Here is a 27,194-nt window from a genome sequence, read left to right as displayed (position 1 = left end):
GGTTAAGGTAGTTGCTTGCTAGGCAGTCGCCGAACACGACGTGTGTAGTGACGTAAGGTGTGTACCGTACTACGCGCGGCTGTTCATCTATTAGTGCCATTATCACGACCTACGAAAAAAGTTAATAAAAAAAAAACAATTTGACAGGTAACCTTGTTTTGAAATATGACCATAAATCGACAAAAATATTATTGATTTGTACCAAATATAGATTTATCATGGATATTATATTTTTATCTTTGAATGTTTAGTGTTGTACTCGAGATTATGTGCAGTAAAACGTCGGAATTGATAAAATGCATATTTTCTAAACGTCATAAATGAGAAAAGAATAATTTACTCTTCTGAAAAGGTAACATTTTTTGTATGTTTCGTGTCATGAAAACTGAAAAATTGGGCTGTAAATTCACGTGACATTTTCTTTGTATGCTTAACTAATTATACGCGATAGTTCCGTACTTCCTTGTGAATAACTTTAGTAAAGAGAGGTCAGGATTTGGCAATGGGATAGCTATTTATGTCCTTATAGTGAGGAACCTTATCGTGTGCTCGTGACAATCTCTCGTACTATAAATAAAATAAGTAATAACTTACATAAATAGAACTTTGCCTCAAAACCATCAGTACAGTACTGTTTGTAGCCTAATTTTAGTGTCTTCAGGGCTTACTATTTATTTTATTAATACATTATTTTTGAATTTGTATTAATTTTCAATTTTTTTGTCATATGAATAAATTCCAACCAGTAATCTTGATATTTCTTGAGTTATAAAATTCAAAAGGTTAATGAACTTTAAAGGAAAAATCTTAAAATAAATTTATATGTTTAAATTTCGCACATTAAATGTATCTGTTTGTGTAATGTCTGTAATCTCTATAAGGATGTATGACTAATCTGCCAAATTCTCCATACTACCTTAACACACTAACTTACCTATTGTAAATCTTTTTTTACATTACACTTATTATCATCTTATAATAACTATTGCTAAGTTTATTCAATTTATTACCAAGTGTTACTCAGAATTTGCATGACTAATATTAATAAAAAAATAATGTGGTAGAATCCAATGTGGTTCAACTCTTGTGTTACCACTGCCCCAATATTATCTTCTTTATAACACCAGTATAATATTATGCTGGTTTGAAGGATGTCATAAAGTTGAGGTGTGCTCATATAGGTCCTCCGGGACCAATATATTTCTGGGCAGGCTCTGGTTGGACTTCAATACTGCCAGTTCCATCTATGGATATGTGTAAATATTTAAGCATTTAACTTAAGAAGAAATGCATGATTGTCTGCTACTTAAAAGAAAAACATAATTTTTACAAACACTTTGCATTATGTGTACTTTTTTATTTGTTTATTTTGTATAACCCTATAGGCCATTGTCGAGTGATAGTTTACAATATTCTCAATTGAAACAACATGATGTGAAAAGATCTGTTAAGAAATGGTTTTCTTACATCAATTTTCATTATCATTATAAATATACATATATTTCAGTATGGGCAACACCAGCAAGAAGCTGGCAGCAAAGTGCACGCTGCTGACGAAGGAGGAGCAGAAGTACGTGGCAGCGACTTTCCGCGCGGCCAGCAAGAACTCGGAGAGGATCCGCGAGGACGATCTCATCGTGAGTGGGAAAGTAGACGCAGTCTCGTTAGAAGTGTGTTCATTTTTATGTTTCTTTTCTTTAGTTTGTATTTTTTTTTTCTTGGGCTGGTGACAAGGGTTTTTTCTTTCATTTATTTTTTGATAATTTTGGTTTAAATTTCATTAGAGAAGAATGGTGGAATGTCTTCTAGGCCTTCTTTAGTCGTGGGCAAAAGCCCGTACTAAGAAGTGCAACAATTTTTTTTTGTTACAAATATATTTTAGTTTGGTGTTTACTTCATCTTTTTATTTCTTTAAAGTTAAATATATATATTTGTAAATTATGAAGATATCTTATATATTCGTAAATTATGAAGATATGGATTACATTATATGATTATCTTTTTGTCATTACAACAATTATCACCAGAAATATGCCTCATAATAATTATCTTGATGATCTTGATAACTGGCTTTTATTATCTGGTAACTATTCCTTTACTATCTTAGATATTTTTTTATAAACTTGTCACCAGCCCAGCAAGGACATTCATACAAGTTGTAAGTAAAATTTGGTTTCTAAAACGTAAATAATACCTACTTAGACACCATTAGTTCATCTTGTTGAGTGTAACAAACTTATATGTGGGCAATTGGTTTCATACTTATCTCGTATTTGTCTCATGTGAGTAACTTGTATGTAATGATGTTGGTATCTATTGAACTGGACAGTTTTATTATGAAGTAGGAATGGCAGTTTGTGTGGATGATTTCAAAAAACAAATTTTCATACATAGGAATTTGGCAAGAATATATAAAAATTCGGCTTTTGTGTTTCCATAACTCTAAGTATGTGTTAAATTTTTAATTTTAGTTTTAAACAACATAGAATTACAAGATATAAGGGTTTTTATATACTTTTAATCTCGAAGTTACTACAGGAACTAATAATAATAATTAATATTAGAGTAAGCCACAGGGAAACATGGTGTATTCAGGTTTATCTACTTTAATATATTGCTAAAATCAAATTTGAATGCTGTTTAATGAAAGATGTGAGTGCTATGATTTTCTATTTATTTATAAATTATATCTTTACTTATACTGTACTATGACGTCTCAGTGCTAATTTTGGTCCTTCGAACCGGATAACTTAAATAACGTAATAAGTAAGAATGTGAATTAATAATAATAATAATGATGGAAGATCAAATATAATAAAATTGTCGCAGTTCAATAGTGTATCAATATAAATATTAATTTAAGTTTATTAATTTGTTATTCTGTTTGTCCCGAATTATTTTATGTTGAGATTTCGTTAAATTGTTTATGTCAACCTTAATTTAATTTTTATGTCCTTATGTGTAAAGATGTTGTTCAAAATTTGCGTTTTAAACTTCTTTAAGTAATATTTATATAACGAGCTTTTGCCCGCGTTACGAAGTAATATTTTCAACCCCTATTTTATTCCCTTGGGGGCAGAATTGATCAAAATCCTTTCTTAGCGGATGCCTACGTCATAACTTCTACCTGCATGCCAAATTTTAGCCCGATCCGTCCAGTGGTTTGGGCTGTGCGTTGATAGATCACTATGTCAGTCAGTCACCTTTGAGTTATATATATTTAGATAGTAGAATTGGTTTGATTGATCAAACTTAATTGTTCATAATAAAAAATATTTTAAAAGTTAATAGCTGAGAACGATTATGTATGTATGTTGCAAGTAAAATCGTATTATGGTAATAGTTTGGTTCTGAAATCAATACGAATAGAGGTATCATCAATTTGCTTCGGAATTATACAAACTCACGAGCTTTTGTATGCAAACGACGTCGTTTGTGTAACAACAAATATGTCTAGTAATCCTATGGAACCTATTTATGGGTTTAGGGTTTTCACGTAAACTAAAGTAAGTGACATGTTTACACGTATAGTGTGTTTCAATGCTGCTTTATCTATTTCTGCCTTATAGCAGCTGTTGGCTCCGTTTATGTGTACAGACAATGAGCGTGTCAGGCACAGACCGGGGCAGTCGTGGCTGACGTTCGATAGATTGATCTGTGACACTGTGAGGGTGGATTTCTATTAAAGTTGTGCGAGGTAGCTAAGCAATGAATGTGTGTCAAATCCAAGGATAGGATTCCTTTATTTTTATTTATTTTCTTTGCTTAGCTCTAGTAGCTAAGCTATCATTTTTTGTAAGGGTTAGAGCAACGGATGCGAAAAGGATCGCGACCAGTGTAGTTAAGTATTTTCATACTTTTAAGCAGCGGTCGGCAACGCGCGGCCCGTGAATGTTTTGTAAATAGGTTCTAATAATATCAAAATAAATGCATGAATGAATCGCAAACAACCCTATAGTCAATAGTGTGTAACGCTCTTCGCACGGCTCGCGAATGAACAATAAATGACCGAGTAGTAGTAATTTTGGAATTTCCATTTAAATTCCATATTTTTTAGCTGTAAACGTAATGAATTACATTACGTGTACTAATTAAATTCTGTATGTTTTAACAATTTGAAGAGCATTTTCATTTTTTCTAAGAGATTTGATGAATTATGAAGGTATATTCGGCTTCTGGGGTTTATATAACAAGTGCGGCCCGCCTTTAGTTTATTTCGCCACTGAGTGACCCTTGCCTGCTAAAAGGTTGCCGACCGCTGCTTTTAAGCTACGTAGCTTTACTACGACTTCACACACTGTTTAGCTACCTCGTATATCTTTGGCGGAAAGGCTTTAGTCATATCCTTTGTTGCTTTTTAAGACGTGTACAACGTAAATGCCGTATTCATCTTACCTTTCAAGATTAACTGGTATATTTTGGACAGCACCTGAGAAAAACAAGTGTATGAGAAAAATATTGCGTTAGTCAGTTTTTGACTGTCTTGACGTGTGTGATGTTCGCCAGTTATCGGGCTGTTTACACATTTTGATTTACGGCTTACTAAATCGACATGGAGGTGTAAACTTGGGTTTGAAATAGAACGAACGTGCCCGGTACCGGCATGCTGGTATTCGGTTAACAATAGGTTTTACGGTTTCGTCCGGAGATTAATATGTGTGGTAACTATGTTTCGCTCGGATGTATGTTTTTTTTTGTATTTTTTTTACTTTTTTTTGGTGGGATTGAAGAACTGCATGAGAAAGCAGTCTGAGACTGGTCACAGATGCGGTTCTATCGTTGAAGGAATCGTTAGAAGGACATGTATAAAGATAGATTACTTGTGTCATAGGTGCTACAAAAGCACCGACACCCAAAACAAATATTAATGGATGTTTGTTTGGTCGGAAGTCGAACCCACTGCTCTGAACTAGTACGGTGACCAGTCTACCTGAGTGGAATATAGATTGAACAATAATTAAATAAATATAGTTGTTGCCATGCCCTAAAAGGTGTCCTTCTTAATCATTCTATAACAATAGACAGAGGAGCGATTATTGTAAATATTGATTTAACCGATAAGGCAAGTGTTAATAATAATAATTTTCAATAAGTGTAGATTTCAACGTGGACCTCCGGGTATTGTAGCTTTCTTTTCGTACCACTGGTAAACTGGTGCTAATAGTTTTTTCCTCTCAAAAACCATTAAGTTTTTTGGTCCTAAAATGTTGTATCGATTAATTCATTCCTAGCATAGAGTATTTACGAATAGATTTACGTAAGCTTCAAAAGGATACTACTTAAAAACAAGGACGTAATTATAGACGTAATTATATAAGTGTAGTGCCTAACACACCCTAGTAAACTCCAGACATGACCAATATTGGCGCACCTCGCCCATGGGGTAGACAAACACCATAAACCTAACAAACCACATTGTGACGTCAATGCTGGAAGCCATTTTAGGGGTGTGCAACATTGATTTAGGAATGGATATAGAGTCTAGATATAATTTTAGGAAACAAGAACAAAAGTCTAAATGACTATTTTTTACTTTAACGTGGCTCTCAATTTATAAGGGTTCGCAGTTCTTCACAAACATTTTTAAGCAAAACATATGAGATAAAAAAAAATAGCTTAACATAGCTTCAATGAAATTATGCCATAGTTATGTTACTTGCTTTTTGTCTGATCAGTTTTTCATAACTCGCCAAAAGAAATATAACTTAAAAATTGTTTGTAATTATAAAACATACGTAGAATCTACCATCTACCATCCCTATAGTGGGAACAAGGTTATGAGGGCCTGTGGGCTGCGGGTGACACCCCGCCCTAAGTAATATTGAGACCTAGTTTCATCATATTACTCGCTAGGGAATCCTGTCGAGGTAAGTGAAGATGTTAATAGGAAATTGTCATATGTAATTTATTCAGTTATTAGGTGTATTGCATGCATATTTAATTATCTTCATTTGGGATACTAAAAATATATTATTATGATGATAGATATTATATTTATATTAATCCAATTTATGATTGCTTAATTTAAAAACATTATTGACATTTACAATCTATAGAATATAGTTATTATAGTCCGCGGGAAACTGCTAGTCCGCTCTGAATATAAAAATAAGCCGCGTCGCCATAGCAAATTGTATGCTACACCTGCTCGAAACAACTTCAGAGCGGACTAGCAGTTTGGTGCAGACTATAACAGTTAACAAAAAAGTTAATTGTTTTTTTTTCTTTTATGCTTCTTAGTCGTGCGACCAAAACTTAGCTAAATCTTGTTGTAACATCTTACTTTAGCCATTTTTCTTTCAAAGTGTTTAAAAAAACAAAGTGCATAATTTTGGCGCCATCTCGGCAGCGACGCGACCACAATGACGTCAATCGTCAGCTGATGTTATGATTATTTACCGCGCTTTTTGTGTTCAACGAAGAATTTACTTTGTAAACATTTGAGAGGTGCTTTCCTCTTTTATGTGGTCTGAAGTTCTGGACTAAATTAAGAGAGCTAGAATAGTACATTACGATACGCGTGGCCAAAGTAGCCTATTTTTGCACGGCGTGAAGTTAGCGCCCGAGCGCAGCGAGGGTGCTAAACGCCGTGCACATAATAGGCTACTTTGTCACAAGTATCGTATACTATTTTATAGCTCGTGTGACATAAACCCGCTTATACTTGTGAAGTATTATGAAAAAATATGATAATTATTTTTAAACTTATAAATGATTGAAACTAAAAAATATGAATTAAAAAACCAATACAAATGTGACACAAACAAAACCATTGAAATTTGATGTGAAGAAGTCTTGATTTAGAAAATTTAGTAATTTGTATTTAGTATTTTAAGATTTGTATGTAACATACAAATCTTAAAATAATTAGTGGCATCTCCACCTAAACGTATTAAAGAAACATGATAAGGAATCACATAATATATACTAGTGATATAGTACAAAATCGACTATCCGGACCTCAGTTACACAGATTATTTGTATTGCCAAACATGAACATGTCACTTTGTAATAACCGCAGATTAGCTACGTTGTGTGTGATGTGTGCATTTAAAGAAAGAAAATTCCAGAAAGCAGCCAAATCGCAACTAGAAAGTTATAATACAAACCAAAAACCCGATTGCTTAAAAATATAGCCTATGTTATCCCTGCAATTTAGATGAATACAACGACATATCATATGTCAATATTAGTGAAGTCGTTTAGGTTTGACAAAGAATGAAAAATACATACGTACAAACATACGGTCGAAAAACATTGCCTTCCTCAATCGGATGAAATAGCTTTTTTTCATAAACACAATTATCCAAATTTTTGATAGTCCGAATGCCGTACGACAACAAATAGTTCGCTTTATCAAGTTTTTACGGGAGTAGTATTATGGCTAATTTTGATAATGATTCCTAATTTAAATATGTCCTACTTTGGTGTGTAGCGAAAATAAACAGTCAAAACAAACAATAAAATTCGATACAGCTCAACAGTTAGTCTTACATTGATGCTATTGCTTAGAATATACAAAATGGCAAAAATATTTATAAATACATGCAAAATAAAATATTAACATAATTATTGCTTTAAACAAAATAATCCTTACTCACTTTTAATTTTCAAATGACATTTAAAAGTATGAAACGTTCATAGCGATATTAATTTTTTACAAGTGTGAGGGTAGTGTACTGACATTAATACAGTGTAGAAATCGGCTACTTTGGACACAGAAAAGCGTGGCTAAAATGCGGGTTTAGGTCACAGAGTGCTAAAATAGTACATTACAATACGAGGACGAAAATTTTTTTTCTGACAAGTGTGAGTTTGCGGCGAGGACTGCAATCACACGAGTCAGAAAAACATTTTTCGTCCGCGTGTTGTATAAAATTTTATATTACGGGGTCGGAAATGGGGGTTTTGCGCACGCGAAGCGTTGCGAAAAAAAAATTTTATAGCACTCTGTGACCTAAACCCGCATTTTAGCCACGCTTTTCCGTGTCCAAAGTAGCCGATTTTTACACTGTATTAATGTCAGTACACTACCCTCACAGTTGTAAAAAATAAACATCGCTATGAACGTTTCATACTTTTAAATGTAATTTGAAAATTAAAAGTGAGTAAGGATTATCTTTTTTAAAGCAATAATTATGTTAATATTTTATTTTGCATGTATTTATAAATATTTTAGCGATTTCGTATATTCTAAGCAATAGCATCAATGTAAGACTAACTGTTGAGCTGTATCGAATTTTATTGTTTGTTTTGACTGTGTATTTTCGCTACACACCAAAGTAGGACATATTTAAATTAAGAATCATTATGAAAATTAGCCATAATACTACTCCCGTAAAAACTTGATAAAGCGAACTATTTGTTGTCGTACGGCATTCGGATTATCGAAAATTTGGATAATTGCGTTTATGAAGAAAAGCTATTTGATCCGATTGAGGAAGGCAATGTTTTTCGACCGTATGTTTGTACGTATGTATTTTTCTTTCTTTGTCAAACCTAAACGACTTCACTAATACTGACATATGATATGTCGTTGTAATCATCTAAATTGCAGGGATAACATAGGCTATATTTTTAAGCAATCGGGTAACTTTCTAGTTACGATTTGGCTGCTTTCTGGAATTTAAATGCACATATCACACACAACGTAGCTAATCTGCTATATTACAAAGCGACTTGTTCACGTTTGGCGATACAAATAATCTGTACAACTGAGGTCCGGATAATCGATTTTGTACTGTATCACTAGTATATATTATGTGATTGCTGATCATGTTTCTTTAATACGTTTAGGTGGAGATGCCACTAATTATTTTAAGATTTGTATGTAACATGTATGTAACTTTATGGATTTTGACTTATTTTGGTGTAGGATTTGCCTTTATCTAAATATATATAACTCAAAGGTGACTGACTGACATATTGATCTATCAACGTACAGCCCAAACCACTGCACGGGTCGGGCTGAAATTTGGCATGCAGGTAGATGTTATGACGTAGGCATCCGCTAAGAAAGGATTTTGATCAATTCTACCCCAAGGGGATAAAATAGGGGATGAAAATCGTAACGCGAGCGAAGCCGCGGGCAAAAGCTCGTTACGAATAAAAGAATAGGCCAACTGAAAACTTGTTAACAGAAAAATCTACTAGATACAAATTACTAAATTTTCTAAATCAAGACTTCTTTACATCAAATTTCAATGGTTTTGGTTGTGTTACATTTTTATTGGTTTTTTAATTCATAATTTTTAGTTTCAATCATTTATAAGTTTCAAAATAATTATCATATTTATTCATATTACTTCACAAGTATAAGCGGGTTTATGTCACACGAGCTATAAAATAGTATACGATACTTGTGACATAAGTAGCCTTTTATGTGCACGGCGTTTAGCACCCTCGCTGCGCTCGGGCGCTAACTTCACGCCGTGCAGAAATAGGCTACTTTGGCCACGCGTATCGTAATGTACTATTATATCACGGCGTGCGTAAATTGACGTTTTACGCACGCTTCGCGTGCGCAAAACCCCCATTTCCGACCCCGTAATATAAAATTTTATACAACACGCGGACGAAAAATGTTTTTCTGACTCGTGTGATTGCAGTCCTCGCCTGCGGCTCGGCCTGCAAACTCACACTTGTCAGAAAAAAATTTTTCGTCCTCGTATTGTAATGTACTATTTCGTCCTCGTATTGTAATGTACTATTATAGCACTCTGTGACCTAAACCCGCATTTTAGCCACGTATTTCTGTGTCCAAAGTAGCCGATTTTTACACCGTACCAATATTAATACACTACCCTCACAGTTGAAAAAAATAAACATAGCTATGAACGTTTCATACTTTTAAATGCCATTTAAAAATTAAAAGTGAGTAATGAGTATTTTGTTTAAAGCTATAATTATTTTTTTATTTTATTTTGGACGTATTTATAAATGTTTTTGCCATTGTGTACATACTAAGCAATAGCATCACTATAAGACTAACTATTGGGCTTTATCGAATTTTATTGTTTGTTTTGACTGTGTTTGTTTTATTTTCGCTACACACCATGGTAGGAGATATTTAAATTAGGAATCGTTATCAAAATTAGCCATAATACTACTCCAGTAGAATCTCGACTAAGCAACCTATTTGTTGTCGTACTTGTGGCATTCGGATTATCGAAAATTTGGATAATTGAGTTTATGAAGAAAAGCTATTTAAACCGATTTAGGAAGGTGATGTTTTTCGACTATATGTTTGTTACGTATGTATTTTTCATTCTTTGGCAAACTCAAACGACTTCATTAATTTTGATACATGATGTGTCGCTGAATTCGTCTAAATTGTGGCGATAACATAGGTTATATTTTTAGCAATCGGGTTTTTCTTTTTTATAGTAACTATTTTGTTGCGATTTGGCGACTTTCCGGAATTTAAATGCACATGTCACACAAAATGTGGCTGATCTGTAAGGGTTATTACAAAGTTACTTGTTTACGTTTCACAATCCGAACAATCGCGAATATTTATAACTAAAGTCCGGATAATCGATTTTCTACTGTATCACTAGTATTAGTTATGTATTAGTACATTATGTGATTGCTTATCATATGTTTCTTTAATACGCCTGTATGTAGTATGTATACGCCTGATTTCGACGTATGTGTGGTGTTAGATTTGTCTTTATCACAAGTGCAGAATAATTACTAAATTTTCTAAATTTCAATGGTTTTGGTTGTGTCACATTTTTATTGCTTTTTTAGTTCATAATTTTTAGTTTCAATCATTTATAAGTTTCAAAATAATTATCATATTTTTTCATATTTCTTCACAAGTATAAGCGGGTTTATGTCACACGAGCTATAAAATAGTATACGATACTTGTGACAAAAGTAGCCTATTATCTGCACGGCGTTTAGCACCCTCGCTGCGCTCGGGCGCTAACTTCACGCCGTGCAAAAATAGGCTACTTTGGTCACGCGTATCGTAATGTACTATATATCAGAATGCATTCTTAACAAGTTTGTTGGAGGAAAAGGCTCCAATAATTTAAACATTTTTCGAGTTCCTATAAGTTTATCTACTTATAAAAAAAAAAACAGTTGACCATATATTTGTGAAGGTATTTAAAACATGATTAGTAGACTATAAATTGACTTGAACTTTTACATAACTTTGCATTTCACTATGTAAATGAGTGCTATATAAACCTATCTAATTAGTATTCTGAAGTTTTAACAGAAAATAATATAGGTCTAAGCGTCTGGAATGTTTTCGCTTAAAATCAAAAAGCAATATACAACAGAAATAAAATTAAATTTACTTGATATTCAAAGGATGGTGGATTTTAAATTCAAAATCTGCGTTAATTAAGACTTCATCTGCATTAATTACCTATGACAGTAATAAGGTGTCAAAAATCCATTTATAATCTGTGTTTATCTTAGCCGCCATAAGTTTCTGTAGCGGCCTCGTAATAAAGCATAAATTAGCACAGCAGATGTAAACACGGACGTTCGGAAACTGTCTTGTTTATTTTTTTTTTAGAACAATGGCGGGGAAATGTTTGTGCTATCAAAGTTCTCGTGGGCTACGAAAAACGCGGGAATTGGTAGGGCGGATTGTTTTTTTTTCTCTTAAAGATAAATTGTTTTAATGAACGTTAAGATACGTTCATTAAAACAATGTATCTTGGTTCCTGTTTTTATGTGAAGTAGATATTCACTAATATTTACATTTGAATCTTGGAAGATTAGATCCCTTCTCAATTCCTCAACCCGTAATAGTATTGATATTCTATTATAGAATATCAATACTGGTATTACCTGAAGCCTCACTTCCTATGCCCGCAGTTAAAACTGTTTCGTATAGTGACGCAGACAGCGTTACTGCATCAATTAAATTATAAAAGCAGCGCTTAACACTATTATAAGGCAGAATTAGATGTGGTATTGTCTCGCCGTAGTCATACTATATCTCCAGAGTCCGTAATTCCGCTGGTTTTATGGCCCCATTCGCTAACAATACGCTAAGCGCTAATCTATTATGGAATCCGATTGACGAAAGCCAGGTTTCAAACGTAAACATTGTAGGTCGTATTTTAAGAGGTTATGTAACCCTTTATAATGCAACAAGTTCCACACGGAGTCCGTGTATCCAGTTCAGTTTATTTCATTTTATAATATGGAAGTAGAAAAGCATTTTATTTATTTTTATTTCGTTCAACGCCATTTACTATAAAAATAAATAAAAAAAAAACATTTTGACAAAAAGTGGAGTTGGCTGATTTGCGAATTAAGGTATCGATAGGCTTTGCTACCTCTGAAGACTTAAGTTGAAATACTTCGGGTGTATCTCCTTTAGGGTCCTTACGTCCTTCGAAGCAGAATACACCAGCGCTTAACTCTGCTGTTATAAGACAGAAATGTAGCTCTGCGTATAGAACTTTTATTTTGAACGGTTTTGAGTTTGTAATAAAAAATCTAATCAGGCCTGTAGTGTTTGTATCATGTCTATTAACTAAAGTACAGCACAGCTGTAAACACTGTCTCGTGCTCACGGTGTGGCGGGGCGCGCGGGTCAGTATCGCGAGAGCCAAGGGCGAGAGCGGACGGCCGCCTGCGCACATAGTGAGTGGTCGAGCCAGTGCATCACGAGAATAGTAGTACATATACTACAAGTGGCGACGAGGATAAAGGGAAGTAATAATGATAATAATATAAAAATAATAATAATAAAAAAAGAAAACATAATTGGAGGCAAAGGTGTCCAAAAGCAACACTATCAAATTCAGTGAAATACTCGTAGGTATTAACATACGAGTTTAGTGTTTACACTGTTAACGAAGTTGTAAAGTTATTAGTAAAGTGTAAGGTATTAGTTGGCACCTACTCGCACACGACAACATAACGTCAATTATCAAACCGTTTTTCTTTTGAGTGTAATTTTGGTATACGGTCGTACAATGTGTGTATTTTGTTTCACTACAAGGATTCAGTTACTAAAAATCTATTTTAGAACTTATATTAACGTATTTTATTCCGCTATGTTATTTGAAATTAATGCAAAATTATTAATAAAGCATTAAGGCGTAGTCTATGGGCGTAGTAACTTAAATAAATAATATTATAGGTGTCGGTTTTGGTAATTAAAATGAAAAGATGTCTCGCCGCATCGAGATTGAATGAGGCCGCAAAGGATTTTGTCATTTACTTTTGAATTCTTGACAAATGAGCATTTTTGGAGGAAATTTATAAATAACTAATTTTGGGAGTATCTCCAATGAGGGATTTGAGTCCGGCTAGTTGTTTTTAATTAATCCCAAGACATCGTTGACGTCTGCCGTTTCGCGCCATAATTCCCTTTTGTTTTTTTAAATCACGAATGCGGCGTTGCAGCCAATGGAAAATATGGAAAGCCAATTAAACACGTTAACTATTTTTCGAGTGAAAGGTTTTAAACTATTTTAATTTTATTTATTTTTATGATGTTGGACTGGCGCAATAAGGTATAATAGTAAATGTAATCTAACAGTAATAATTAATACTGCGTGGTTAGCGTAACAAACAAATGAGTTAGTGATCGGGTATTTTGGGGATATTTTGGAGCTGAGACGTGGCGGTATTTTGTTTGGGTAACAACTTCGGTTCTCGGGGCTGGTTGCACTTTCTTGTTGGGGATGATCAATCTATATATTTTACTTATCTAAGATACTTATCTAAGTGTGTGGTATGGTAATTGTGTTGGATCCTACAAAATAAGAAATTATGGAAATGCCAATAATATAATGCGGATACACGTAGCATCGCACCACTCGCCGAAGGATGGGGTTCCGTCCATATCGGTTGGACCTGTGGCGGTCCTCCACAGTTCGAGTTGCCGGTCAATTTTGCCGTGTGTGTGCGAAGTGTGGGATGAACTACCTCCTGAGATATTTCTTGAGCGTTGTGACATGGAGCTCTTCAAGAGGGGTGCGAGGGTAGCTCTCCTTCAGGGCCGGCGGAGCATGGGCTACAGTGACTGTTTTCCACCGGGGGGCCCGTCTGCCTTAGTCTTAGATAAAAATAAAAAAAAAGAGAAACAATCGTAGTAACATGGTGAATATTGTTTTGCCTCTGTTCTGCCTTTTGTGTCATGTAAGTAGGTAGGTATTTAAGACAAATATTGGAGTAACAACAAATTTTAAGTTATATTCCTATCTCCATTGGTGATTACTATAATATACGTCCATTAAATTGGAAAACTGTGGTTCAAAAGACCGTCCATTAAATTGGAAAACTGTGGTTCAAAAGACCGTCTATTAAATTGGAAAACTGTGGTTCAAAAGACCGTCCATTAAATTGGAAAACTGTGGTTCTAAAGACCGTCCATTAAATTGGAAAACTGTGGTTTAAAAGACCGTCCATTAAATTGGAAAACTGTGGTTCAAAAGAACGTCCATTAAATTGGAAAACTGTGGTTCAAAAGACCGTCCATTAAATTGGAAAACTGTGGTTCAAAAGACCGTCCATTAAATTGGAAAACTGTGGTTTAAAAGACCGTCCATTAAATTGGCAAACTGTGGTTCAAATGACCGTCCATTAAATTGGAAAACTGTGATTCACATGACCGTCCATTAAATTGGAAAAAATGTGGTACAAATGTACGTCCACTAAATTGGAAAGCTGTGGTTCAAAAGACCGTCCATTAAATTGGAAAACTGTGGTTCACATGACCGTCCATTAAATTGGAAAATCGTGGTACAAATGTACGTCCATTAAATTGGAAATGGTATATATAAATATATTTTCTAATCACCATTGTTAAAATGATATGAGAAAGTAATTAAGTTGAGGACAGCTGTCAGTTGCCTAGTTAACATCTACTCTGTAGAAATTATAGATTAGAAAATGTTAACAATATGTGTTTAGAAGTACTAAAATGTATACCTGCTGAATATTAAAGCAAATGACAATGTTCACATTACCTTATATCTCGGTAATGACGATATTGAGTGTGTGGAATATGGACTATACGAATCAACATTTTGCAGGAAAAAATAAAACATATCAACATTGCAATCCGTATGTAGTTGTGGAAATAAAGGTGCTCTAAACCATTAAAAATGGACACTACAGAATGGACAAATTACAAAATGGACTAAATAAAAAATACGTAATATGAAGGTGAATTGAAACTGAATTTTGTCATTGAACGGTATTCAGTTTATTTATGAGCTACGCTAACCTTCGCATTATCTATGTGAAACAAATAAATATGGAAAATATATCCTTTAGGAGGAAATAACCTGATCAAAATTGGAATCAAACCTTTGTAATGCTTTGTGTTAATCTAATGACACATCACTCAACTCAACGCTATTAGAATCGACCTAAATAAGTTTTTCAGGTTGCCCAAAACAACCGACAATTAACTTGTATTAGAATTACAACATGAACTGGATAAGTTAAACAAACAATCCAAAACATGCTCAAAATGATTATTACGACTCTTGTGTGTGAATGTTTAATCTGTTTACAATATTTGATAGAAAAACAGAAATAGACATCTATAAGTACACCGATGTTAACATGTCTATAAAATTCTTAATAAAACGAAAAAGGAAATTTAATTAATAATGTTAATAACTACAATTAGCCCAGAGCTATGAAATAACATACATAGAAGAATTAGTATCAAATTTTAAAACTTAAATATGAGTTGTGCAAAAAAGAAATTTCAGATCAGGTACAATCAACAAATAAGTGCCGGATTTGTGTAAACATACTGAGGCCCATTCTAAGTAATCAGTTATGTCCTTATGTAACCATCTAAATTTAAGAAAAGATAAGTCTCCAGGTGGAAAATTGCCACCTACAAACGTGAGTTAGTTAAATTGTAATAGTTCTTTACTTACTTAATCACAGGTTAAAACCTACACACCGCATAAAATTATCATGTTTCTGATGGTATTGGGAAAGGCATGACTTTCTTGTTACACAGGTATTTAGATGACACTGTTCTTAAAATATGTATTCCCGGTGTAACATTTGTCCAAATGGTTGGAACAATGGTGGCGTATGCCTGTAATAATAATAATCCGACTACTTTTGATAGTATTTGTTGGAGACTGTATGTATAATGAAAAAGGCATTGAGAGATTATCTGTATAAATTTTAGACATTGAATGTGAGAAAATTAATTATATGTGCATTTCCATATTCTACAAGTTTATCAATGCAATATAATAGTCACAATTATAAATTAAATTTAATAATGCATTATGGCCGCTGTCACTGCAATAATATGTCTATATTGGACACAAATAATTTTGTAAAAAGTATCTTTATTGACAAAGAAACTATCATCCAGGACAACAAGAAAACCTACTCATGTACTAAATGTTGTGCATCAAAATATTCAAGGTTTTCTTGGCAAAACACTAGAAGTAGAATTAATTTTGGAAGAATGTAGTATGGATGTTCATTGACTGACTGAACACGGGCTTTCTAGAATTGGAGTGGCGCTGTTTATTTCGGGCTTCCAAATTGTTGGCAATTCCTGTTAAAAAGTGGCGTAGAAGCCAAGGAACGCAATGATATTGATTGAACGTTTAATTGAATTGTCTTGCATTGAATTATCAAGTTATATATCTTCTACCATTAGCTGATTTCTCGTCCTTTGAATTAGTAATGAAGTATGTCTAGTTACACAGTAATGGTTACACAGTTAACCCAAAGAAAGGAATACATAATAGTGACAGGTGATTTTGAAATTGGTATAAACAACTTAAGTTCCGGTCACAGTGGTCTGCTACCTAGATTTCCCTTTGGACAAGGAATTGAGGAAACACTAATCTTGAGACGTTGAATAAGACACAGGAATCTAAATGTGTTTAAAGAGGGGTTTTGTGAAAAGCTAGATACTTGAATATAATGATAAGAATAATGTAAATTTAATATGTAATAAATTCTTTTATGCGATTAACAGTGACTTTATAAACATATTTAAAGCTAAAAAGGTTACCATACAAAATACATGCAACTTCAGTAAATGGGTAACTAAAGGCTTATATAAATTATAAATAGGAACAGGTTATTAGAATAAAATGATGTAAGAAAAATGAGACTGGAAATCCTAAAATAATGGGAGTAAATGACTTACTTCGATTTTGAATTATTACCTATTTGTTAAATTAATAATTATTATTTAGGAGTAAAGAGTATAGTATTCAATATAGCTGATGGCCTAGAGGCTGAGAGGCAAGGCCTCTTGGTCGGGCGGTCTGGGGTTCGAGTCCCGGGCGCGCGCCTCTGGTTTTCGAGGTTATGTACGTATCTCTCAAGGGAGTGCGAGGTGCCGATGCGCGTTGGGCCGGCGCGGTGGGCTGTGGCCTTATCCTTCTCATTCTGGGAGGGTTGATGATGATTTAGAAGTATGTTAGCAAAAAATAAATAATAAAGATTTTAATAAGAAAGGGATGTAGTGTTTGTATCATGTCTATTAACTAAAGTACAGCACAGCTGTAAACACTGTCTCGTGCTCACGGTGTGGCGGGGCGCGCGGGTCAGTATCGCGAGAGCCAAGGGCGAGAGCGGACGGCCGCCTGCGCACATAGTGAGTGGTCGAGCCAGTGCATCACGAGAATAGTAGTACATATACTACAAGGCCAATGCTATATTATTTTATGATTATTATTTCACTAAAATATTAAATATTGGGGTTAATTATATTGATGATCAGTTTTTTTATAAATGAGAAAATGGCACACGTAAATAAGATTTTGCGTTTCGACGGTTACGACTCAATAAAAAGAGCGTAAAGTTTTTTTAGATAACATTAGAGCAACGATGAAGCCGTTATCCATTTGTGTTTGCAGAGTGATAGTTTGATATCGTATTAAACACTATTACACTACCCAAGTCAGTTTAACAGTTAATAAATTAGTTATGCTTTCCGATGATACCTCTTAGGCCGTAGAAAATTTTTCAAGACTAATAGGGTGTCCCACGTTGCAATATAGGCTTAGGGATTTCGTATCTGTTTGGTATCGCACAATTTTATAAAAAACTAAATGTAGAAATGCCATGAATATGTTAAAACCTTTTTTTCAGTTAAATGATCAATTTGGTGAAAAAAATGAAATTAATTTTAATTGGTCATAATTTTGTGGCGGTCATAAAAAGGAAAAGTCGCCAGGAATTTGTAAAATCTTGTAAAAGTGAAAAATAAAACCTTAAAATAATAAAATACGATACCACGGTCTACGACAGAATAAAAAAATATCATATTTTCAAACAACAATATAACCAATGATGTTTTTGTAAAATAAAATATTACCTTTGTTGGGTTTTCAGAAATTCTGGGGTCCTCAGATAGACCCGCGGCTGGCGCAGTACCTCACGAACTTCCTCTTCGGATCTGGTCAGCAGAAGTCGCCAACAGTGGACTTCAATAGATTCGCTGAGCTATACGTGTATAATGTTAGAGGTAAGTTGAGTTTTCCGACCAAGAAAGTTTTATCTGTGGCGACTTCTGGCTACTCGTTAAGTGATGGCGCCAGATGTATTCTGAATCACGCTATCGAAGTTTTCTCAATATCTTGCATATATACAATACGAACTGAGACTGTCGGAGCATGGTTGCTCCTTGGGCATGATCACCTAGTCTACAGCGAGATATTCCTTTGCCAAATAACAATTGGTCACTTTTATACATACGGAGTTTGATACAGATGCCTGTGGGGCTAGTGGTTACTTAAGTATAGTCTGATTCATAATTAGGTGTCCAAAATGTAAACAAACAAATGTCACTGTCAAAATTAACAAGAAACAGAAACTTTAACAAACTCAACAAAAAACGAAAACTTTACAATTATTCACAATTTAACGAACGCGCTATGAAAACGATAATACATTCGAGTTTGATTACAATCACGAAAATGAATAACATCAGCTACGAAACTTAAAAATGACGGCACAAGAAATGTCTTGGGTTCCGATTGTGTTACCATTATCACATTTTAATTTTCTACAATAAACCTTGTTTTTGTATTATTATTATTATGGAATGAAATTGAGGTAATATAAATATTAGAAAAATTGAATTGATCTTAATTTATTTAGATTATTATTTTATTATTGTTGTATTAATTTAATATTGTCAAAAATAAGAAACTACCATTTGAAACGTATTTTCTTGATAGGACAACACCTTTGTTTACATTTTGGACACCTAATTATGAATCAGACTATAGTTCATGTTAACTACAATTTTGTATAAGATGATATTGGTGTGGGAGTTTTAACGCCAAAGTCACCTTCAAAATTAAAGTGCTCCAAATCACGAAGGATTTCACTACTTTTGAATCTAATATAAGAATTATATTTCTATCAGGTACCGTGGAAGAAAGGATGATGGTTACATACAACTGCTTAGGAATGGACTACAATGAAGATGTAGAGTTGCCTTATCAGCTTTTAAAAGAAGTAAGTGAATTGTGTTATAAACTCACCTTAACGGTAGTACGTAGTTAATTTCTCATCATCAGTTTATTTCTGGCATGGTTGGGTAGGCGCCGCTCGTCAAAGTGAGAAAAGTTTAGGCACTAAGCCATGGTCTATCATGCTGATGAAATGTAGAATGTATATACGCGGAAAAAGTGAAACTGTTTTAAAAAGTATGAAACGATACGACGCGACATATAACGTAACGTAATTTAATGCCAGGCACCGCATCGTATCGTATCTTTATACTTAAAAATATATTTGTTTTGCAAAACTAGCTAACTTCATGGCTTTGTTTTAAAAAGTTGTCGATTTAGTTAAAAATACTCTTCATATTTTTTTCCAAACCCTCCAAAAAAAGTGTAACTTTAAATTGATTGCCGATTTAGCGACTTCCTGCTACTGGTCAAAAGATGACGCCACGAGTATTCTGAATCACGCTATCGAAGTTTGCTCAACATCTCATACATATATAAACTCCAAACTGAGACTGGAGCACGGCCACTCCTCGGGCATGATCCTTTCCCGGCGGGAGATCTCCTTTTTTTTATAATATAAGAGTAGCAGACGATCATGCGGTCCACCTGATAGTAAGTGACTACTGCCACCCATGGAGATCTGTAATCAACTCCAGATAGGATTAGATATTCCTACATGAGGTCGGCCACAGATGCGCAGCTGGAACTCCTCGGAAAAGTCTGTCTCCCTTACCCTTCAAACCGGAACATAGCACCGCCTAACACTGCTGTTATTATGTAGAAATAGGTGTGGCGGTGTTGCCGCTGGAGTCGAACCACAAAGGGTTCAATCTTCAACCTTTTGCTAAACCTTTTGCTAAACTAGCTAAAAATTGATATTGATCAAATCCACAGTACTGCGAGAGCATAGCGTCAACGTACATAAAGATAGTGAAGTCGTCGTCGGGTCCGCGCGCGCGCACGTGGCTGGAGAAGGGGTTCCGCGCGGCCGCGTCGCACGTGCAGGCGCTGGGCGAGGCCGCGGCCGCCAGCCTCGGCGGCGACCCCGACGCCGCGCAGCACCACTGCACCGCCGCGCAGCTCAGCAAGTGGTAGGGGTTGATTGTGATGTTTATCATCATCCTGATGACCATGTCATCATCACTATCATAATTGCCATCGTCACTAATTTCGTTTTCACTAACATTGCCATCATCATCATCATCGTCATCATCATTACCATCATGGTCATCACTACTAACATAATTGCTATCATCAACATCGTTATCAATTCTATCTTCATTTTCATCATCATCATAAACACCATTGCCATCATCATCACTACTATCATGGTCATCATCACTTACATCATTATTATCATCATTGCCATCATGATCACCATTATCATGGTCATCATCATTAACATCATCTTTACCTACACCATTACACCTGCACCGCCGCACAGCTCAGCAAGTGGTAGGGGGTTGATAGTCATCACAATCCTAGTTGTTAACGTCGCAAAGAAAATTGTCATCATAAATATCATCATCATTGTCATCATCGTCGGTATCATCTCTGTAATCATTATCATAGTTTTCATCATTGCCATCATGGCTATAATCGTCGTCATCTCTCGCGGGGACGCACGTCATCTTCTTCGTCACCACATATTGTCATCGCCAAGTTCTTTATCAACACAATAATACTAATCGATTCTGCGATTAGACTACAACCATCATTATTAATAATTTTCGTGCACTATATAATTTAATTTCTAAAAAAACCCTTTAATAGAATTGTGATATTCCACTGGTAGTTTAGGCTGTACCTGAAGGGATTCATGCGCCATCTATCGTAAAATGGTAAAATCAATTGAAAAACCTTAACTCGCGCACTCTTCTACACACCACGCCTTCATCGTAGAAATAAACAAACGAACATTCATTTTTATATCCATAAAATAATTTCTAACTTGCAGGCTACAAACGAACATCCTCCTGAAACAGCTAGCGGAACTGGTTTATATCAATCTATACGGTATCAACAAGAGAGCGGGCGACGAGAGCCCCGCGCCGCTGCCGCCCACCGCACCCTCGTTACTACCAATTGCTGATGGTAAGTGATGATTGAGAACAAAAAAAGAGATTTGTGTAAAAGAAAAACTTGCTAGAAGATATTACCTATGTAACTCCACCAAATATACTTAAGCCCTTTGGGATGGTTGGCGTGGCAAAGAATAAAACATACATACGATCGAAAAATATTACCTTCTGCGGTGAGGTAAAACAATAGGGGTAGTGATGAGAAATCCCACATCTAAATCAAGGTATGAACATTCTGCGACAAAATAGCCTTTTAAATTAAAAATAGAAAATTAAAATCAGTTCGAAAGCGCTCGAGTTATTTAAGATTATATGAAATCGTGTAATTCCGGCTTTTCAGGAAAACTGCTGAAAATTCCCAATTCCCCAAAATGCCTTCTTGGTGATACTTGAATTGAATTATTTTTTTTGGAAAGTCGGTTAAAAAAGTAAAAAAATGATTGGTACAAAATGATACGACACAATACTAAACGATACAAATGATACGATATATCGTAACGTATCGTATCACTTCAAGTTGTCGACTTTATTACATTACACTATTGTTTTTCGCATACGAACCACAAAAAGTTTCTTAAAAAAATAGTACTTATAAATAAACTTGATATTCGGTTATTAACAACGGATATTGAAATTAAAGTAACAATTCTGATATCGTATAAGATGCACTTTTATTGTTCATATACTTGGAAGTGACACAGAGTACAGTATATCCACAGAGTATATCAAAAATGCAGAACACAGATAATAAAGGCAACATAGGCTCCTCTAGCGGCAAGAAACAGAATATTTTGACATAATACAATTTATAACTTAACAAATAAGTTGAGTACTTTTAAGTAAAACCTAAATCTTGCGTTTGAACCCAGGTCTGGAGGCGATGCCCGACTACCCGGCGTTCACGGACCTGTCGCACATCGTGTGGATCAACAGCCACTTGCCGCAGAAGCACCAGCACCGCTGGCGGTTCCTCTTCTCATCGCACATACACGGCGAGTCATTCTCCACACTAGCGGGTAATTGATGAAATCTTATCAAATACTAGCTGACCCGGTAAACGTTGTGATGCCATATAAATAAAAAAATGTTAAGGGTGAACAACCCTTATCACTTAGGGGTATGAAAAATAGATAGTAGCCGATTCTTAGAATTACATTACATGCAAATTACTGAATATCCATATAAAATTTGGTGAAAATCGGTAAAGCCGTTTCGGAGGAGTACGGTAAGTAACATTGTGACACTATAATTTTATATATAAGATTTGTATCACCTTTGTTTGAACCCACAGGGGTCCCAGGGCAAATTTGATCCAATTAGACCACTTTTTCTAACTCGTTATAAATTGAACAATTTCAATCAATCAATTTTCATGAATCCAGGTCGAATCCAAGAGCAAGGCGCCTCGATCCTGATAATCGAAGACACGAACGGCTACATCTTCGGGGGCTACGCCCCCGTGTCGTGGGCCTTCGGGCCCAACTTCACCGGCAACGACGAGTCCTTCCTCTTCACGTGCGTCCCTCGCATGAGGGTCTACCCCGCGACCAATTATAATGATCATTATCAGTACATGAATCATTATACGAAGACGCTGCCTAATGGATTGGTGAGTGTTATTAGTTAAGTTTTCATCCCATATTAAAATTTGGTCTATTCAGGAATGACTATTCACAATCTTTGTTATGCTATATGTATATGATTATAGACTAAAGAAATTAAAAAACCGCATATCATGAGACGTTACATGGTAAAATATTTCTTATGCAGTGCCTATAACATGTATAGTTTTTAAAATTTTTAGAAAGTTAAGCAACATAAAACGGTTATTTGTTGGATGGGCGACCGCTAATGACTAAACAAGAATTTAAGAGCTTCGGAGGGTACGTTAAGCAGTTGATCTCGGTTATAATGTTATAGCAATAGTTAAACCTTGTTGGAGGTTTCCTATAGTTGGAGAACAAATCCATACTAATCACTTTTTATAGCTACCATGCTCTGACAGTTTCAGTTTGGAGCTTTTATAAAATAATACAAGATTATTAGAAAAAAATGATAATATGATTCAGTGATTATGTCGTGTCATCGATTATCGAGTTGTCACATAGTTATTACTTATTACGAAACGTTTATTATGGTAGCGACATTGTTTTAGTAGAATAGCGACCATTTGTTATTATTATTTCAACGCCCATAATATTTATTTTATCTTTAACTTAATATTTGTACATACATATCAATGCACGTAACACACAGTCTATTCCACCCCCAGCTGATGGGCGGTCAGTTCCACTTCGGCGGCATTTGGCTGAACGCGGAGCCCTTCGGCGAGGGCTCCTCAGCGGAGTCGTGCAGCACCTACCGCGGGTACAAGCGGCTCAGCAAGGAGCCCTCCTTCCGCCTGCGCAGCCTCGAGGTCTGGGGGGTCGGGGATAAACCCCTCGTGGATAAGGATGATGTGAGTTGATTAAACTTACTACTTACATGTGGTATGCAGCTTAGTCCTCAGGTGTAACAGTTGTGATCGAAAAGGAAGTTGATAATAGATGTCCATGGGTGGCAGTAACAGTTACAATCAGCACACCTTTTCTGTCTGATAACAGCAATGTTGAGCGCTGTTGTGTTTTGCTTCTCTGGTTTGAAGGGTGTGATAAGGACACCGTTCTGACTTTGTCATTAGAAGTAGCAACAACGCATCAGTGATCAAGCTCAGGCGGTGTGAGTAGCAAGGTAATAACTTTATATCCCCCCCTCCCCTGTCCCGACTTCTATCTATCCTTCACTCTAGGAACCAGAAATGGAGAAATCGTCGTCCAAGTTGTGGAAATCGCATTTATTTGTAAATCACGCTAAACCAACCAATCGTAATCTCTACAACCTCCTACCTCCACGAATTCCCCGTCTTAGGTATTAGAAGCTGCAATCGCGTTTATTTCTAAATTATCTTAACCAATCCTAACTTTCCCCACCTATTTCCCTACCAACCTAACCTAACCCACCCCATCCCTAGGAGTCGGAGTCAGTGCCGGTGTGCGCGGCGGGGCAGAAGGACGCGAGCGTGTCCGCGCGCAGCAGCGTGCTGGACGCGCGGCCCTCCGAGCGGCAGCTGCTGCGGCTGCTCGGCAAGCCGCAGCACAGCGACGGGCTGCGGGGATGATGTAATTGGACGTAGTTATGCAAAAAGTATCCAAGACAGAAAATTCTTTTCTTTTTAGGAACTATCACATATGGATCGCCACATCATAATCATAATCTTTATTTGCTAAATAAGGTACAATGGATATTAACACAAAGTATTATTTCCTCTTATTTTACCTTTAAGGCGTGCAAATATAGTCAGGTATGACAAAAATATTTCCAATATTATTTATAATATCAACTTTCGTATATGCAAAAAATATTCATATGCATGCATGGTATATTTTTTCTTTCGAAATATATAGATATCAGTAATACCAACCATAAATTACGCAATTTAACTTTTACTAAAAGACTTATTTTCTCAAGAGCTAGTTGTTGTGGTTGGATCTGTTTTGCATAACTACGTCCAATGTAATCTGACGAAGTAATAGAATAGACTGTTTTGATGTATAGAGCGTTTGGAGTCTATTTTGTTGATTCGTCTGCGATTTTTTTTAGAGTGGTATTTGATGTAATCGAATAGACTCCGATAATGTGTAAGGTATAGTGCGTTACGAGTCTATTTCGTTGATTCGTCTGTGGATTTCTTTTGTTAAGTAATTAGACATAGTTTATAAGATTTGTATTTATTGAGCGGATTTATTATCTTACTAGACATGTATTTTGTGAGATTTGTAGGCATATTTTGTTACTGGTTGTTTATGCCCATTAGTATTTCTGCTTTTAAAGATTATAATATAGTAAACTAAGACGAAGTAATCTTATAGACTGTTGTGTACACTATTTGTGTAAACTATGTCTTTCATTAGTCGTTTGTTGTTGTTGTCACTTTCAACTTCAAAACCGAAAAAGGTTATTAGTAAAACCAAATATAAAATTAATTATTTTATTAATATAGTATTAATTAGTTTACAGCAAACCTCGTATATACCTACGTTATCGTATAAGCACACATTCGAATAATTTACGAATACGCACATAAGATTATTTACGGAGTATATGCTCATACGAGTACTAAACACAGATCGAACATTGTATACTTTCATATTGTTAAAGTTAATATATTGTTATAGGAGGAGCGTGATGCGAGTGTGTTGGACACGAACCCAGAAGCCAAGGCCATCCTGGACATGGCGGGCCGCACGCGCCACAGCGAGGGCATCCGGGAGGAGCCGCCGCTGTAGCCACCGTCAGTATCACCACTTATAAGTAATTTTTATTTTATTTTTATTTAGGAAACATACAATACAACATGATACTTAAAGATAGGTTTAAAAACTAGTTCACATATCAGTAAAGTTTCCATTAATATCTTATTCATTAATGACTCTATTGGAGCAAAACAGAACTATTTAATGATAAAGTTACTTTTAAAAAAATAAGTAATTATCTTAACTTATTTCTCACTTGTTCTTGTGTGTAGGTGGGTGAGGGTACATATGAGAGTACTGTGTTAGTCCTGTACGTGTGGCAAAGCATTTGTGATTGGCTGCAGATTTGGAAGAAGGTGGTAGAACCCTTTGTGGTTCGACTACCGCGCACCACTGCTAGTACGCTCTGAACATTCATTCATATTCATTCATTCATATATTTTTATTTGCTAGAATAAGGTTAACAAATGTTCTTAAAATTATACAGTTCTCTTATTCTGCCTCGTCAGCATGCAAATTATCAGGCAGTTATGTATTATGTACACTATAATTTATTTTTAAATAAAATAATATAATATACATAGAAACGAGACGTGTCGCAATAGCAAATTCTGGATATTAGCGGGACGAAGACAGCGCGACACATGTTCGCTGCCTGCTGCGTTAGTGTGCTCTTACATTGCTACGGAGTAACGCTTGTAGTTGTGTTCGACCGCATTGGCTCTCGGACTACACCTGCGCGCAACAACTTCAGAGCGGACTAGCAGTTTGGCGCGAACTATATCACACCTATTTATACCTAATATAGACAGTGTTAAGCGCTGCTCTGTTCTGCCTAGGAGGGAGTGGTATGGGAATGCTTGCTTACCCGAGGCGTTCTAACTTAGTCTCTTAACTTAGTTCTTATGGACCCCAATAAACATCTGGGGTTGATTGGGGTCCATAAGAACTGTATGTTCGATTGTTACTCTTTCGTTATAAAAATAACGTACAGTTCATCTTATCTACAAATGGTACACAACTAAGAATAAAATCTACGAGATCTGTAATTGATTAGTTCCTACCCTTTAGTGGTAAATTAGAATGCCCTGTGTCCCTCACCATACATAATTTTAAATAGTGTTTTACATGATATTTCAGGTAAGAATCATCTACATAATCATCGGAACAATTATGAACACCAAAGTAAGATGCGTAAGGAATATAATATGTGGGTCCGTGTAAGCCCGCGCGCGGGCAAAGGCGCCAATAAGAAGTAGGGAATATTGTCTATGTGCCACGCCGCTTCGCTGCGTATCTTATTTTTATAACACTATTTGATACGAATTTAAAATTTAAGGAATGAGTTTCGTTTAAGATATTTCCTTCAT

General features: G+C 35.3%; 1 protein-coding gene across 2 annotated transcripts; it reads left to right on the top strand.

Annotated features, from left to right (window-relative positions):
• The first annotated feature begins 158 nt into the window (after positions 1 to 158).
• LOC140756620 (MTOR-associated protein MEAK7) lies at positions 159 to 25,880 on the top strand. Of its 2 annotated transcripts, none has more exons than XM_073092167.1 (10): positions 159 to 352; positions 1,508 to 1,637; positions 18,325 to 18,457; positions 19,364 to 19,455; positions 20,346 to 20,542; positions 21,409 to 21,545; positions 22,402 to 22,548; positions 22,915 to 23,141; positions 23,805 to 23,990; positions 25,747 to 25,880. In XM_073092167.1, the coding sequence occupies exons 2-10, from the start codon at positions 1,509 to 1,511 to the stop codon at positions 25,855 to 25,857; spliced, it is 1,359 nt and encodes a 452-aa protein (XP_072948268.1). In that variant the 5' UTR covers positions 159 to 352; position 1,508; the 3' UTR covers positions 25,858 to 25,880. The 2 variants fall into 2 exon arrangements, with proteins under 2 accessions (XP_072948268.1, XP_072948267.1); XM_073092166.1 differs by having other exon boundaries at positions 1,508 to 1,670.
• Positions 25,881 to 27,194: the final 1,314 nt, after the last annotated feature.

Source organism: Epargyreus clarus, unplaced genomic scaffold (assembly GCF_041222505.1).
Source record: "Epargyreus clarus isolate Ecla_fem2 unplaced genomic scaffold, WU_Ecla_fem_2.2 ptg000035l, whole genome shotgun sequence".
Taxonomy (NCBI): domain Eukaryota; kingdom Metazoa; phylum Arthropoda; class Insecta; order Lepidoptera; family Hesperiidae; genus Epargyreus; species Epargyreus clarus.
The sequence above is the reverse complement of the archived record's forward strand: the minus strand, read 5'-3'. Positions and strand labels throughout refer to the sequence as shown.